General features: G+C 32.0%; 2 protein-coding genes across 2 annotated transcripts in view; one reads left to right on the plus strand and one right to left on the minus strand.

Annotated features, from left to right (window-relative positions):
* Positions 1–11,836, minus strand: LOC121120759 (uncharacterized). The gene is made up of 12 exons (XM_040715610.2): positions 9,932–11,836; positions 9,749–9,863; positions 9,556–9,687; positions 7,257–7,392; positions 6,812–6,972; positions 5,917–6,082; positions 5,555–5,842; positions 2,927–3,107; positions 2,689–2,863; positions 2,543–2,631; positions 2,129–2,483; positions 1–1,563 (listed from the first exon to the last, which is right to left on the minus strand). Exons 1-12 carry the CDS (start codon positions 11,413–11,415, stop codon positions 1,426–1,428), a joined length of 3,420 nt encoding a protein of 1,139 aa, XP_040571544.1. The 5' UTR covers positions 11,416–11,836; the 3' UTR covers positions 1–1,425.
* Positions 9,540–15,844, plus strand: part of LOC121120760 (trehalose transporter 1-like protein) — an 18,804-nt gene continuing 12,499 nt past the window's right edge. The window contains exon 1 of the mRNA XM_040715615.1: positions 9,540–9,672. The gene's annotated coding sequence lies outside the window, so the exon portion shown is untranslated. The remainder of the gene's footprint in view (positions 9,673–15,844) is intronic.

Raw genomic sequence — 15,844 nt, forward strand, 5'->3', positions numbered from 1 at the left:
TTAAAAAATATGTTTCCTTTTATTAATAAACGTTTAAAAGCTAATACTGCAATGACTATTTTTCTCAACAATGATGTTCTAAATGATTTTTTTATTTTTTTTTTGTATAATTTTTTTTCACTAATGATGTAATTTGTATCCATGCATGACTTATCCATACAAAATTGTAGTTGTTTTAGCAGTAAATTACTTATTTATATATGTAATATATTCATTTAAATAAACATAATTAATTATGAAGTAGTCTAATTTAAAATATACATTGTTTTTTGTTTAGTTTAGTAGGGTTTTTTTTACAGACAAATAGGGTAATATTTAGGGCAAAACACAACAACTAAAATCTAAGTAAGTAAATGTTATATATAAATAAGAAATAAATTAATTTAACTATATATAGAGAGAGATTATTTCCATTACAGTAAATGATGCAATTAAGATTAATTTATGGAAAATAATACAAATTGGTAGAAAATTTCTAATGCTGAGTTCTATCAAGATTTCAATAAAAAGATAAATAGAGCAAGAAATATAAAATACATGAAACGCAAACTATTTTTTTCCTTCCTTTTTTATGACCAACTTAAGGCTTTTTGAAGAGTAGAATAGTTATTCTTAATGAAGAGAAAATGGAACTAAAACGATATTTTAATAACTGTTTTATACATTAAATATATTTTTTGCCAAGTATCAGAATGATAATTCATAAAAAAAGTACTTTAAATTTATGTAGAAAAATCAGTAGTTTTATTCTAATCATATCTTCCATTTTATAACTGTTCTACTAATAGATAAAACCCCTCAAGTTGGTTAAAAAAAAGAAAAGAAAAAAGAATGCTCGTTTCATATATAGAATATTCATTGGATAGAAATAAAAAGAGAAGTAGAAGCCATTAATTGCTTTTAAAAACTGCGTTTGATTCTAGTAATAAATTAATTATGTAAGGTTATAATATATAAATTAAGAAACAAGCCAACGAAAGAATGCATTTGACGACCGCCGCATGATCGAGGACGCCTCCTACACATCAAAGGAATGGGTTAATGAAACGCATGATCTACATATCTAATTGCACCATGTCAAAATAAGGTTCGTATTTTTTTCATATATAAGAGATTTGTTGGGGGCTATCTTTTCATCAAGGGCGATGATTATGATAGATCGATATATACACGTACATAAATTATAAATGTAATTAATATTTTCGGTTATTGAATAGAGAGTTTCCCAAGTCCAAGGATCGATGGCGAAGAGGAGTTGGGATGGGAGTTGTGATGGATTTGAATGTAACGGCACGTTTTTTTCTTTTTTCTTCTGCATAGTGAGGAGGACCATGATGAATTGGGAAGTTCATCCAGGGTTTCTAGAGATCTTGAGTATACATTCAGGTCATAGGGTGCTCCAAACACGTCGTCGTCAACGTATCCCTAATCAATGAGCTTGGCTTTGTAACTGTTTTTCCAAATCTCTGCTAGGATGACGGTGGAATGAAAACGGAAAAATATGCAGAGTGGAAGAACAATCCTTTGAATCACGGTCCAGGTGTAAAATCCGTAGAATTTTAGCTAAGAACAGAGTAGCAATAATAGAATCAATATGAAGAAAATATATAAGTAGAGGACTCTCAAACCCTACGCAATTGCGAAGGACTCAAGTATTACAAATCAATTTGTTCCAAAGTTATGATAAATTTTGATTTTTTTTACGTTTTGTGTTAACCTCTCAAAAGGTAATGGCCTCTTACTGTGGCAATATATAATCTTCCTACCAAGATTGATCAAAGTTGATTTGTAACTTTTGCCGTAATCCTGGTGACTAAAAAACAGAGGCAAAAACTTACATCATTACAGAGGTAAATATTTGTTTGAAAACCACAATTTTACAAATGCTAGCCACCCAATCCGGTCATAAATGCATAAAAAAGCCACAAGTGCCGTTTATTGTTTAAAATAAAGTTAATAATGTTTTTATTTCCAAGAATTATTCATCATTTATCCGAAATTATTTAAATACTACTTGGGAGCACTGTTGAATGACGTCATAACATGAACGACATTAATAAGTGAAATTAAAAATCTCACTTATTATCAAACTTGAGACCCTGTATGTACAATATACATTATAATTTACCTGGACTGGACTCCCTTGTACTTTTTGAACTTCAAACGTAAAAATGATCCACATGGTTAGGTTACAAATGAGTAAGAAGGTCACAACCTGTCTTCCTGGTTTTACATTATCATGATTCAACGAATGAATCCTTCGACGCTGTGCATCCGTGATAAAGAGTAATTGCAAAACTGCCTGAATGATCGTCACTCCTCCAGTGCTGAGCACTAAAAGATTTTTTAGATCCGTATAGTCACCAAGTCCTCCAGCAATGATGTTGAATATAGCATAGGCAATGATACCACAGGCTGCAACACGAAGGAGATAGTCACCAAGGATAGAACTATCCTCCCCATGAAATTTCATTTTTGTAACCCTACAAAAAAAACCCAAATAAATTCGTTTTGTACTTATGAACAAAATAAAGATAACTACCGAATGAAGCCCAGGAGTATAGCCAAAATAGCAAGTATCAAAATGACGACATGGGAAAGATCTGCTAAGAAAACTGCGAGTTCTGATACCTGTGAATGATTTTAATAAATTGGTTTGACCTATGAATCAGTTAATTTGAAATTTACTTGGGTATTTTCATGATCAATGAGAACAAAGAATAAAATTAGACAAATAAGTCCAACGACGAGGGTTAAAAGTCCAAAGAAGAGTCCTTTTGATGCTCCAACACAATCAGTCTTGGCATAGTTGGTCATTTTACGTGAGGCCACACTAATGTGATCATCCTCTTCACCCCAGTATCTAAAATACAGAGAAACCCAAGAAAAAAAATGAACTAAAATTCATTTATCAAATGAGACTTACCGTGGACTCTTTCCTATGCGTTTCCACATGACGAACAGAACAGAGGCAGCAATCATGGAGTATTGAATTACAAAAGGATAGAGATATGGTGCTGAGAATTGAACTATGTTCCCCATGATGTACTGACGACCACAAGTAAAGTTGTTTGCTAGCCGTAAAATGCTTCCATGAGTTACATCACCTAATTAAATGTTTTGGTGGGGCAAAACTCATTTAATAACGGCTTGGATCAGTTTATTTGTATACAGTGGAGTATTTGATCTCTTGTTGTTTTTGTAAGTTTGCCCACTGACAAGGAAAAAAGGGCCTATAGTTTTAATGATAGATTTATTTTAAAAGTGAAAGAAAGACCTAGAAAAAGTGCTTAGAGAAAAAAAGGGGAGGATCTTCCGGGAAATCTTGGTAATAACCTCCTTCCCTCAGAGCACTGAATAAATATGTGTCCTGTAATGGGTCTTGTAGTACGACAATGACCTAAAACATAGGGCCACCGCAATAAAGGAGAGGATCAATAAGGAGACCATTAAGATAGTCAAGTGGCCAAGTCAGTCTTTGGACCCTAATCGCATGGAAAATCTTTATTTGTGGACAAAGTTACAAAATTGCCAAGGATCAAATACTTATTTTCTTTACTCTATGTATAATATTTACCATACTTATCCAGGTACGGCGCCACTAGAGGGATGGGGGACTTTATGCCCCCAGATTCAATTTCGTGGCACCGTCCCTGTCATCTATCTACATTTACAACTAAGATATTACTAGAGATGAGAAAAATGTCTGAATTCTCGGGAGTGTAATTTTGGTAACTTCATACTTTGAAAAGGCTAACAGGATTATTTTGGATTTTTTTTTTTTTTTAATTTCAAAAATGCATAGTTTTTCAGAGAGAATTAAAATTTAAAAAAAAAAAATTAAAAATTCATAGCTATTCAAAGGAATTTTTTTTTGGGAAAAAATTTGAAAAATTAAATTTTTTAGATAAATATTTTGAGTATTAAAATTTCAAATATTAAATTATTCCGAGAAAAAAAAAAATCAAAAATCCACAACTATTTACTTTAAATTAAATTATTTGGAGGAAAAAATCAAAATATTTCAAATATTCAAAAAGAAAAGCAATTTTTTGTTTCATAATTTCAAAAATTAAACTTTTTGCTTTGCTGTATAATGTGTCACGAAAAAAATTCTTTCAAAAAAAAACTTTCATCCTTTACAAAAAAAAATTTAAAAAAATAAAAATTAAAAAGACAAAATTCCTTAGTTGGGGGCAAAAGCCCTTCCAGCCCATCCCCTGCGGACATCTCTGCAGGAGGCAAGGAGTACTAAATCAATGAACCAAGTATTTAAACGCTCCAGGTTTAGATTGAATAGATTTATGATCTACGTAAAATCTTCTTTCCCCACGCCAGATTTGTCTTTTTATTATATCACAGAATACGTCATTCTATCATTTTTGATCATGACAATTTTTATTTGCTTCGTAGAATTCACCTTGTAAATTCAGTTTAAAGGGGTTTATACATGGATGTGTCTATAATTTAAAACTACTCGACGCCCCTAGCCGACAAAAGAATAACCTTGTAGTCACTTGGACAAATATTAATCACGTTGTCTTAATTCTTTTGTAACTTTTTTAACTCTTTTGTGGAGCAATTTAATTTATTTAGTGAGGTCTATGAGTAGATGCAACATCTCTTAATGTTACCAACATATTCCTTCTTTCCTTTGTATGCTTGCTAGGATTTCGACAATTTTTGCATCTCTAGCAATGATTAATGATTATGTTGCAAAGTATCTTATTCTTACATACATTTTATCATATTTGAAGAACACATTTCATCATTAGAGCCAAGGGCGTCCGCAGGATTATATTATTGGGGGAATATTTTAGGAAAAAAATCCAAAAATTAATTTAAAATTTAAAAAATCCATAACTATTTGCAAGAAATTAAACTCCCAGAAAAAAAATTCAAAAATCCAAAGCTATTCACAAAATATTATTCCTTTTGGAAAAAATAGTAGAAAAATTCTACAGCTGTTTACAAAAAAAATTTCAAAAATTAAATTTTAATAATTAAATTTTCTGAAAAAGAATTTCAATTATTAAATTTTGTGAGAAAAATTTGAAAATCCATAGTAATTTATAGAAAATTAATTATTTTGTAAATAATTTGTAAAAAATAACTTAAATTTCAAATATTAAAATTTTTTGAAACATAATTTCAAAAATTCTATTTCAAGTATAAAATTTTTTGAAAAAGAATTTCAAATATTAAATGTTTAACTGCCACTACACTTTTAATTTTGACATCATAGGGTATGAGTGGTTGAGTGTCTTGTCAAAATATATTTTTTTTTCCCAGCAGTTGTTATGATACATTAAATTGAAAATTTAGCAATAGTGACGTCATAGACACTGAGTGGTTACGTGTCTTTGTCAAAATCTGCCTGTCTTGCCCAGCAGTCGGTACAATACATCAGATTGAAAATCCTAGCAAGCCGGATTACTCGACCTTGTATTTCTATTAACCTTAATGTCAGTCATATTTTCGATACTTAGAGAGATACTTTTACCTACAAGATCTAGCTCTCAACAAAATATAAAAATTTATTTAGTGAACTAACCGGGTTGTGGAACTGTAGTTGGTGAATAGAAATATTGTGCTGAGGGTTGTTGCCTAATAAGACTAGCATAGGGTGCTGGAGTAATCGTATCCGTCAAGGATTGAGGTTGAATAAGGTTATTATTTAAGTTATCTTTATTGTTGTCTGGTGATAGAGAGAAAAAAGAAAATGGATTTGTAGAGTACACACCCTCTGAACCTTTATAAATAGCACTCATGATGGCTGCGTAAGGACCATTCACAAAAAAAGAATCATCTCCGAATTTACGACGAAGTGTATTATACCCCTCTGTATAAGGAAGTGAAAAAAAAAAATCAAAATCATAAACTAACAAAACAGATAAATTCAATTTAATCTCTTACCAAGTATCATATAGTCCTCTGAAACACCCTGACCCCTTTCGACTCTGAAATGAGCAATTTCCTTAGTGATTTCCTTCACAACTGTTCTAAGCCAAACACATAAATTTGAGACGACGACGTGCATGAGTCCGAATCGAGCAATACATTTAAACTTGTGTATATTTAACTGGAGAGGAGATAATATTAGCTTTGAAAATTGCAATTGGTGTCTGCAGGGGGTGGGCTGGAGGGCTTGTGGTCCCCTCACCACCAAATTAATGAATTTTTTTTCCAAAATTTTTAAATTTTGGGGTAAATAGCTGTAGATTTTTAATTTTTTGTTGGAAAAAATTTAAGATTTAAAAGTTCATTATAGAATTTTTTTCCCAAAAAATTTCATTTTCTATGAATAGATATGGATTTTTTTTTGAATATTTTAAATTTCAGTTTTCATTTTTCTTATGTAAAAATTTAATTTTCTGTAAATAGCTGTTGATTTTTCAATTTTTTGTTGGAAAAAATTTAAGATTTAAAAGTTCATTATAGAATTTTTTTTTCCAAAAAATTTCATTTTCTATGAATAGATATGGATTTTTGAAAAAAAATTCAAAAAATTTGAATATTTTAAATTTCAGTTTTGATTTTTCTTATGTAAAAATTTAATTTTCTGTAAATAGGTGTTGATTTTTCAATTTTTTTCTACACATTCAATTTTTCAATAGATGTTTAATTATTTTTTCAAAAAATTAAATTTTTTGAGCAAAGCTATTTTTGAACTATTTGAACTTATTTTTCAAAGAATAATTTTTCAAAAAAAAAAAATCTAATTATTTCCCAAAACCAAGCCCCCCTCAAAATATAATCCTGCAGACGCCCCCCCTGCTTGCTCAGTCAATCAATCAAGAGTTCAGCTTACCCTGGCATTCATGAAGACAAAGTACATTTGACTAAACGTAAAGACCATTTGTAAAATGGGGTTTATTCCACGAAGAACTTGATAGCAAGGAGAGTTCCATGGGATCTCGAAGAATATGCCCAGTTCGAGACCATTGTAGATCATGGTTCCAAGCCCAAATGCTAAATGCAAAGAAGATAGTGAGTTTAGATACATGATTAGTGTGGTGCCGATCCACTTCAGTCTGTTCCGGTCCAGCTCAGTCCGAAAACTTATAAAGTTCGGTCCTAGATGACGTTACACAACTTTATTTACTCTTTTTTAATCAGTACTAACAGTCCAAAGGACAAACAGTCTTTAAGGCCGGTTCCATGGACAGATAGGACCGGTCCTATGACTGGACTGGACCGGAAAAATAAGGACTGACACATCTATATACATGATTATATCCCTGAGACAAACTTACCGATCCCTCCGACCCTAAGAAAGAAGCTGCCATGACTATAATCATTCTCTGAGGTTTTGTGTTTTTTAGGGAGGGTGAAGTGTGCCAATTTTTCCCTAACGGGGCTTCCATCTGGTAGAGCATCTCTGGGTAGATTCTAAGGGATAATCAATTATATTTATGGTTTTTATATGATAATATTTAATTGAATATAACAATTATGCATTTCCTGCCGTGCGTCCTGTCTGTATATAGTAGGGACGACCAGGTATATTTGCAACACTCATCGTTTTTGACAGAAAACATTTCTTAGTTTATATAACTCAGACATGGGGAAAATATGACACAACATGCCCCGTATGTTCAGTTTTCCTTGAATCTATTTTGTAGTTTTCCAAGAACTTACATTTGAAAACTCCTTGAAGGGGAGTCCATAGGGGGGTGGGCTTTAATTTATTTTTTTGTAAATAGCTATGGATTTTTGAAGTTTTAATCGAAAAAATTTAATTTTTGAGAATAATCTATAAAATTTTATTCCAAAAATTTGACATTTGAAAAAAAAAATTCAATAAAATATAATTATTGGTGAACAACTGTGGATTTTTTTTTTTTAAATTTAATTTTTTCAGTATAGCTATGGATAAAAAAATATGGGTATGGATTTTAATATTTGACGATATTTTTCGTAAATATTTTTCGTTAACAGGTGTGGATTTTTGAATTTTTTTTCCAAAAATTTAGTTTTTAGAGACATTCAAAGGATTTTAGAAATTTAAAAAAAAAATTATATCATGGATTGTTTTCCATTACATTAAATTTTTATTGAATAGCAATAGATTTTTGAAAAAAATCTCGAAAAAATTTCACAAATGAAATATAAATTTTGAAATTTTTTCTAAAAAAACATAATTTCCGAAGTTGCTTTCCAAAAATGTATTATTTAAAATATTTTTTCCAAAACTTTTATTTTTTGTAAATGTGGAAAAAATCCAAAAATATTTTTTTTCTATCTAAATTAGGAAAAATTAAATTTGTATGGAAAAATTTCAAATATTCAATTTTTCGGATTTTTTTAACCTACAACTGTACACAAAAAATTAAATTTTTGCACAAAATTTTCCAAAATCCACAGCTGTATTAAATTTTTTGGAAATAAAATTTACAAATCCAAATCTATTTTCAAAAAATAAAGGTTTTGGAATATTTAAGAAAAAATTTAATTTCAAATATTAAATTTTTTGTAGAAAAATGTATAAAATCCATAGGTATTCACAAGAAAGAAAAATTTTTAAACACAATATTTGAAAAATGACATTTTTTGGAAAAAAAATTGAAAAATTAAATTAAATTTTAAATATAAAAGTGTTTAGTAAAAGGGGGGGGGGCTACAGTCCCTCCAAGCCAAGCTTAGAATCAAAAAGGTCAATAGTTCAAATGTTTTAACTTACAGCAAAAACCATTCTTCCCTTCAAACATATTTTTATTCAATATATAAAGCATCAACATGAAAACAATCTTGAACAAAAATTAGAAAAAGAGAAAATCCTAATAAATTTATTACTTTATATGCATGTAATTTTGATCAGTTAGAGGCATATTTTCAAATTTCTGGGATGACATTAAATACTAAACAATTTGAGCTATAGTTTAAAAGCTTTTTATTTGGTTTTATTTTTTTTTAAAGTGAAAATTAAGTTGGCTACATTCAGAGGAAATTAATTCGGATCCAAAGGCTTAAAACTACTAATTTGTTAATAGAAATTGATGATAATTCAGATTCAATTTATAGAAAAATTATTATAGCCTCATATATTGACGAAAAAATGGGGAGTCATTGACTTTCACTATGAACTCCACTTGGAATGTAAATTTGATAAATGTAGTTTTTTTTTACGGTTAAAAATTAAAACTGTCGCAACTGTTCCCGTCCTCCCTAGATATTAAACATCTTGAGAATTAACACTATCATAAAACATCCATTTACACGTTTGAGTGACTATGAATCCTTGTTATCGCAGCATAGCATAAAAACTAACTACGTACTACTACCTTCCTCAATAATCTACATCTCATACAATTCTTAATCATTTTTGATACATTTTTCAGTGTAATCCGAGGTGCAGCAGAGTCTTCGGCCATTACAGTAGTTAGCAACAGTATAAATGCTTAGTGCAACTGGACTAAGATCTTATTTATCTCTTTCTCTTTTTAGCCTGTGCTCATTAATAAAAATATTTTAGGATAAGGGAAAGCTTTTCAGAGTTTATAATATTTAGCCACAAATGTGTTTGTTTTGTGTATTAGTTGTTTAATCAAATACCTGAAAGTAAGTGTTTCTTCGAGTGGACCCAGGCATTGGTTCTCCACCACAGCAATTGGATTCATGGAGAAGATAGCAGAACACATAGAGGAGAAATAAGATGGAGACCAAGTATAGGTAAGTAAAAAAGCCCTAGGGATATAATTCATATATAATTATGCTAAAATCTGTATGAAATAAAAATGTTTCAAACCTCAAAGTAATGCAGTGGAACGCTCAGAGTTGATATTTCGGCGGATAAAAAGGCTATGCAAGTAATGATGACAAACGTTCCATAGAGCCCGGAGCAAGTAATGAAGAGAGATGTTCTAATAAAGGGAAGAAGAAATATTTAGTAATTGAATAGATTGATTGGCCAGCCTTTAAAACTACGTACTTTTCTGGAGGTTCATCGTACACGGTAGCACGTGTAACGGATCTTGTCAGAGGACGATTCTCCAAATCTCTATGATCTATTCCAGCTAAGGATGCAGGTGTTAGAGGTGCATCGCAGGTGTCACAAGAGTCCCCTCCAAGACGACTCTTCCGATCAATTGTAGCTTCTCTATCTCGAGCTTGCTGAGCAGCATGCTCAGCCATATTTCTCTCAAGTGTTGCATAGGGATTAGAAACGGCAGGCGCAGTAGCTGTAGAGGTGGCAGCAGACGCTGATGATTTTGATTTTTTCTTTAATGTTGCGGTGTCTGTATGTGGAATGGATTGACTCACAACATGGGAGGATGCTCCATGGGCTGATGAAGATGATTCTCTTCCTCCCTGTTGCAAAGCGCTACTGGGTTGCTGCTGAGCAGTCTGAGATACAACAGCCACTTGACAGCAATCATTATCTACATATTGAATATGTTCTTGTTGGACCTCAATGTTCATTCGGTTGTTTGACGTCACAGGAGCTGAGTTGGGGTTAAATGTAGATGACACTGTATGAGGCTGTTGTTGTGCTCCAGCAGAGGTTTCAGATGGTTGAGGTTGTTGGGCAGTGCTTGCTGATTGGCTTTCACCAGGATGATCCACATTTGATATCTCTTGTTGTTTGGCGGATGACTTGACCTTTGTCTGTTGAGCAGCAACTACTGCCAATGCTTGTTGAGCTTCCAGCTCAGCTATTTGTTTACTAGTTTGCTCGGAGGCAGACGTACCTCCACGAAGTGGGCTTTTATCTCGATTCATCCTTTGTTCCACAACGGCTTGCTTCAAGCTTTGAGCTTCTCTCTGTTGCTTCTTTCGGACTTGAGCATATTTGGCTGCAACAGCCTCGTGTTGATGTTGATCCCTTATACTGTGGTGATGCTGCTGTGGATCATAGTGTTGTTGTTGTTGTTCATGCACATACTGCACTGTGTGATCATCTTGAGTGTATGGAAGATTGGGGTCATCTTGGTAATGGTGCTGCTTGGGCCAGGTTTTGTTGTAGTCACATTCCTTTGTCGTGGAATGCTTAGAAAAATGGCAGTCATCTACATACTTATTCGCATAGGAGCAATGCTGTCCTCCCTGTTGCTGCTGAGGAGGAACAGCCTGCTGTTGCATATCGTATTTGTAAACATCGTATTTTGAGTAATGAGAGTCCCCGCCACCACTCCCCCCACTTCGAGAATTGCCTCCAGAATGACGTGAGCGCTTCCCTTTGGATCGTCCGCCACCCCCACTCCCACCAGAGGGGTTCGAAGAAGTACTTCGAGGAGGTGGTAGTGGAGTGGGTTGATCCTCTGGAACTAGAGGAGGAGGTATTGGAACCCCATAAGGTTGAGGAGCAACTCCTCCTCCAGCATTTGCTTGTTGAGCATGCTGTTGAAGATAGGAGCTAATTAACTCTGCGTCCGTTTGTGGACGCTCATACTGAGACCTACTCCAGGCTTTCATTCTACAAGCTGAGTAGAAACACCAAACACCGTAAGCCAGATCTTAATCGGAACAATCTCCTGTAATACTTTTGAACACATTGATGGCATCCCTTTACAACGAATAGTGTGGCTCTATACGAATTGGATTATATTGAAGATATGTAGATAAATATGGAAGATTTGAACTTTAATGGACCTATCGAATGTTGTCAGTCTATGGTCATGGAACTAGAGTCTGTTATTCCTTGTTTTTCCACCACTAATTGGAGTCTTGGATAAGACAATAACCATTAAAAAAATGTTCTACGTACAAGAACTTTACTTGTAAGAAGAGAATAGGGGAAAAATTAAGAATGTTCGCTCTTTGGAGGAGTAAATGGGAGAAGGAGAAGAAGAGAGAAGGAAAAGGCTAGCAGTGCATCATCCTGAGCCAACTTTTTTGCTCTATTTAAGGCAAAAGGCTGTTGAAGGAGAGGGGAAGAGAAATTGGGATTTAAGGGAAAGGCCTTTTTTGGCCTGAATTTATTTATATATCTTATTATTGTGAGGGGTGGCTGAAAGGAATTAAGAAGAGGGGTCTGGGAGAAAGAAGAAGAAACGCAATCTCTTGAAAAGTAGAATCCTCTTCCTCTGTAGGTACTTTCATTTATATATATATATATATCACCTCTCACTCTTTCCAAATCTCTTGCAAACTTCAAGGACAAATGACTTTCTCTTCTCTTTCTACAAAAACGACATTAAAGAGAGAGAAAAATTGCAAATTTATTTCCTCCATTTTTTTTTTAAGAAAACCTTTAATACAATTTTAAAAATAAATAATCTAATCTAATAAAATATATAAAAAATGTTCATGAACAACATACAATCGTGAGGCTGATATATCTCTACCTAATTTTAAAATCACATTGACTCAAGATTGAATCATTTAATTAGCTGCTAAATTATCATACTAGTTAGACAATTATATATATCACTCTCTACTGAAAGCTCTACTACTAGTAAATAATATATTCGAAGCTGGCTCAACACACAAACAATCCTGAACTAACATCAAGAAAAGGATAAATGTCCAATTTATTTTTTTAGTTTACTCCACGGGACTGTCAGGGTGGATAGTGTAGAGTCGATCTTTATTTAGGACTAAAAACTGCAGTCCCCTCCAATTCAGTTCTGTCCGGTCCAGTGAAGTAAATTTATGAATTTAGTCATATCACTATATATATGAAATAGAGTTTGTGTGTGTCTTTTTATGGTTGACCACAACGTTGGGCCTAGGAGGCTGAAACTTTGCCTCTTTTGAACCTGGTTAGGCTAAAATGGGGGTGGCGATTTGGGGGGTCATGTAGAAGTTCTATACCCAAAATACAAACACTTCTTTTGGAGCTCAAGGAGACTGGATAAGGTGTGTTGAGTTATAAATGAAAAATGACTGACGTCTTAAAAATCAACTATACGAATAAATGTGTTTTTTAAATTTATTCAAAATCAAAAAAATAAATGGCAAAAAAAGAAATTGGGGAAAATTGATGATTCGTTTTTTTTTGTTGCAAAAAAATGGATTTCCAATGGAATATTGGGTTCGTAGATTTAAAAAAAAGGTGGTAGAGATTGTCTGGAGATTCGTTTGTATATAAATATGACACATAAATTTGATGTTTAACTAAAATATCCATCATTTTCTGAATAGTTTTTCATTTTTTTTCTTTTCTTTTTCATCAAATGCCAATCTTCAATTTTTAAATAGAAATCCTACAAAATGATGCATTTTGAACATGTAATTTTCAATCCTATGGGTGCATAAATATATTTTCAATTTCCGGAACATTTTATTATATAATTTTTTTCAATATTTGCAAAAGTGTTCCCGTTATCGAGGGTCATTTTTTCGACGACATTATTCTCCATAACTTGTTTGATTTTGCAAGTACGGAAAATTTTTTTGGGTGGTTTGGGTTCCTCTTTACAATACCAATAAAAACTATTTGATATTCTCTTTTCTTTTTTCCCCGCAAAATTAGTGAAGAAGAGTTTTTGGAATTTTCCCTCGGAGATTCGATTTGGCAATTTTTTAACAAAAATAAAGAATGGACTTCTCATCTAGGGAAAATTTTTCATGCCTATATGTTGGATTGTTACTTAAAGTTTATAACACAAACTTTTTTCATACTAATTTAATACATATACTTATATATAATGATGACAATCAAGTATAGAATGGGCATGTTAAAAAAAATAGAAACCAAAAATCAACATGGTAACCCTGACAATTTGAAGAATGTTTTGGAAGAGAGAAAGAATAATGCTCAAGACGTTTCATTACAACAGTTACAATCATCTGTGACAAGGGAGGAAGGAGAAAAGGATATAAACAAGGACATTTGCTAGAATTACTCCAATGTCCATCCCCAAATTATGATCTGAGTTCAACAAGGACTTACAATTATAACTCCGCAACGAATCCTCAGGGTTACGCTCTGTCTTTATGAGCACACACAAATGTTCAATCAGGTTTTGAATATAATTGAATCTATATAGAAAAGGATGATCACTACCTAGGAATTAAATAATAATGACAACTCCTAAGGAAAATAAAATTCCTTCTTCAGATTACCGATTCCCAAAAAAACGGGCTTTTTATCACTGTCTATAAATTATAAAGGCGCCATATTATAATGCTCCACCGCATCGAAGGGCTCTAAACATTACAAAGAAATGAGATATACTATTTTCAAAGTTCTTTCCCGTCCCCTCCACGGCCAAGGGAACGCCGGGTAACACATTGCTTGTAATTTTATATCCCTAATAAAATAATTTAAGATGACAAATACTCTCAAACTTAAAAATATACAAATTGAAACGAGAACAAACGAGCTCTAAAGACATGGAGTCGGATTAGAAACTGTTATTTTAGTGCAATAACGTTTGTAAATGTAATGATTGTTGTTTCATAACATCTTAGGCCGTACCAAAGGTTTCAAAACCTTTATGATCATTGTACTGTACCAGCTTACTCGCTAGCAGGGCTGTAATATCGGTCAACCTACAAATAGACAAGTTTACTCATTATGCTCTCATCAGTGATTGTTTTATCTTTGTAGTAATATAAACAGATATAAAATAGTCTAAAGACTTTTAGTAGTGTTATAAATAATATCGGAATCGGCATCATACTTTTTTTTAAATACTTTCATCATTAATAATATGTATTTATGAGTAATATAACGATTATAATGTGCCACAGCTAAATTCGCTAAATAGATAATGGGGAACGTTATCTTTCTGATATGGTCTTCAAAACGTTGTAAAACAAAACTCTAAATGTGTACTATGGTTCTTAAGTAAGAATATAACATTTTTGATATATATATAATTAGTTTTATTTCCTCTACATCTCATCTAGGCTATCACGATAGGGACTCATGCACAAAATAACGTCAGAAGCCTGAATTAGATTAAAATACTTTTTATATAAGTTTAAGCGCAGTATATATATATATATATATACGAATAAAGACATTATTTGAGAAATAGGAGGTTCTTAATATTTCGACTGAGGGATATTGACTGAGGCAAGATACTTGTCTTTATAGACTAGAATTAGTGATGTACCATGAGCAAAACTCGTTAATTCGTATTAATACATTATTCAAACAAAATTAAATTTATTGTATGTAAAAAAATTTCAAAATTTATATTTTTTGCACTGCTGCATTATTTGCCTGCTTGACCTCTTTTTTTAAAAAAGAAATCTTAAAAAAAAGTTCACTTCTTTTTTGCCGTCTTTTTTTTTTTACCAAAAAAAAAAAAAAAAAAATGCTAATAATTGAATAAAAATAGTATATGAAATATTGGAATCTCGTTACTTTAGAATAAAAATCCCCTATCTGGACATTACCAAATTGTTCAGGAGAAGCAAAATAACATGTTTTACTCTTTCAAATGTATGTTATTACTAGAATATAAAAGATCGGCCAGAAAAGGCAGTATTAAATTGATAGAAGCCAGAGTTTAAAGAGTAATGTAGGATTATATTTTTTTAAATTTAATTTTTTGGGAAAAAAAAAGTAGAAAACTCACAGCTCTTCACAAAAAAATTAAAATTGCAAATATTAATTTTTTTTTGAAAAAAAAAAATCAAAAATCTACACCTATACACAAAACCTTAATTATTTGAAAAAAAAAAAATCAAAAAACCATAGCTATTGACAGAAAACTATTTTTTTATAAAAAAATATATTATTTTTTTTTGAAAAATTAAATTTTTGTAAATTTGGTAATTGTGAAAGGGGGGCTACAGGCCCTCCAGACCACTCCCTATGGACTCCTCTGGTCTACTGTAGTTTACTTCTAAGAAGAACCCCAAATCCATTTGTTGAATACAGGGTTGCTTTTATGTAGTTGTACACATTTTGTTATTTTTAATCTTGAATGACATTGATTCAAAA

This window comes from Lepeophtheirus salmonis, chromosome 6, assembly GCF_016086655.4.
Source record: "Lepeophtheirus salmonis chromosome 6, UVic_Lsal_1.4, whole genome shotgun sequence".
In the NCBI taxonomy this organism is placed as follows: Eukaryota; Metazoa; Arthropoda; class Copepoda; order Siphonostomatoida; family Caligidae; genus Lepeophtheirus; species Lepeophtheirus salmonis.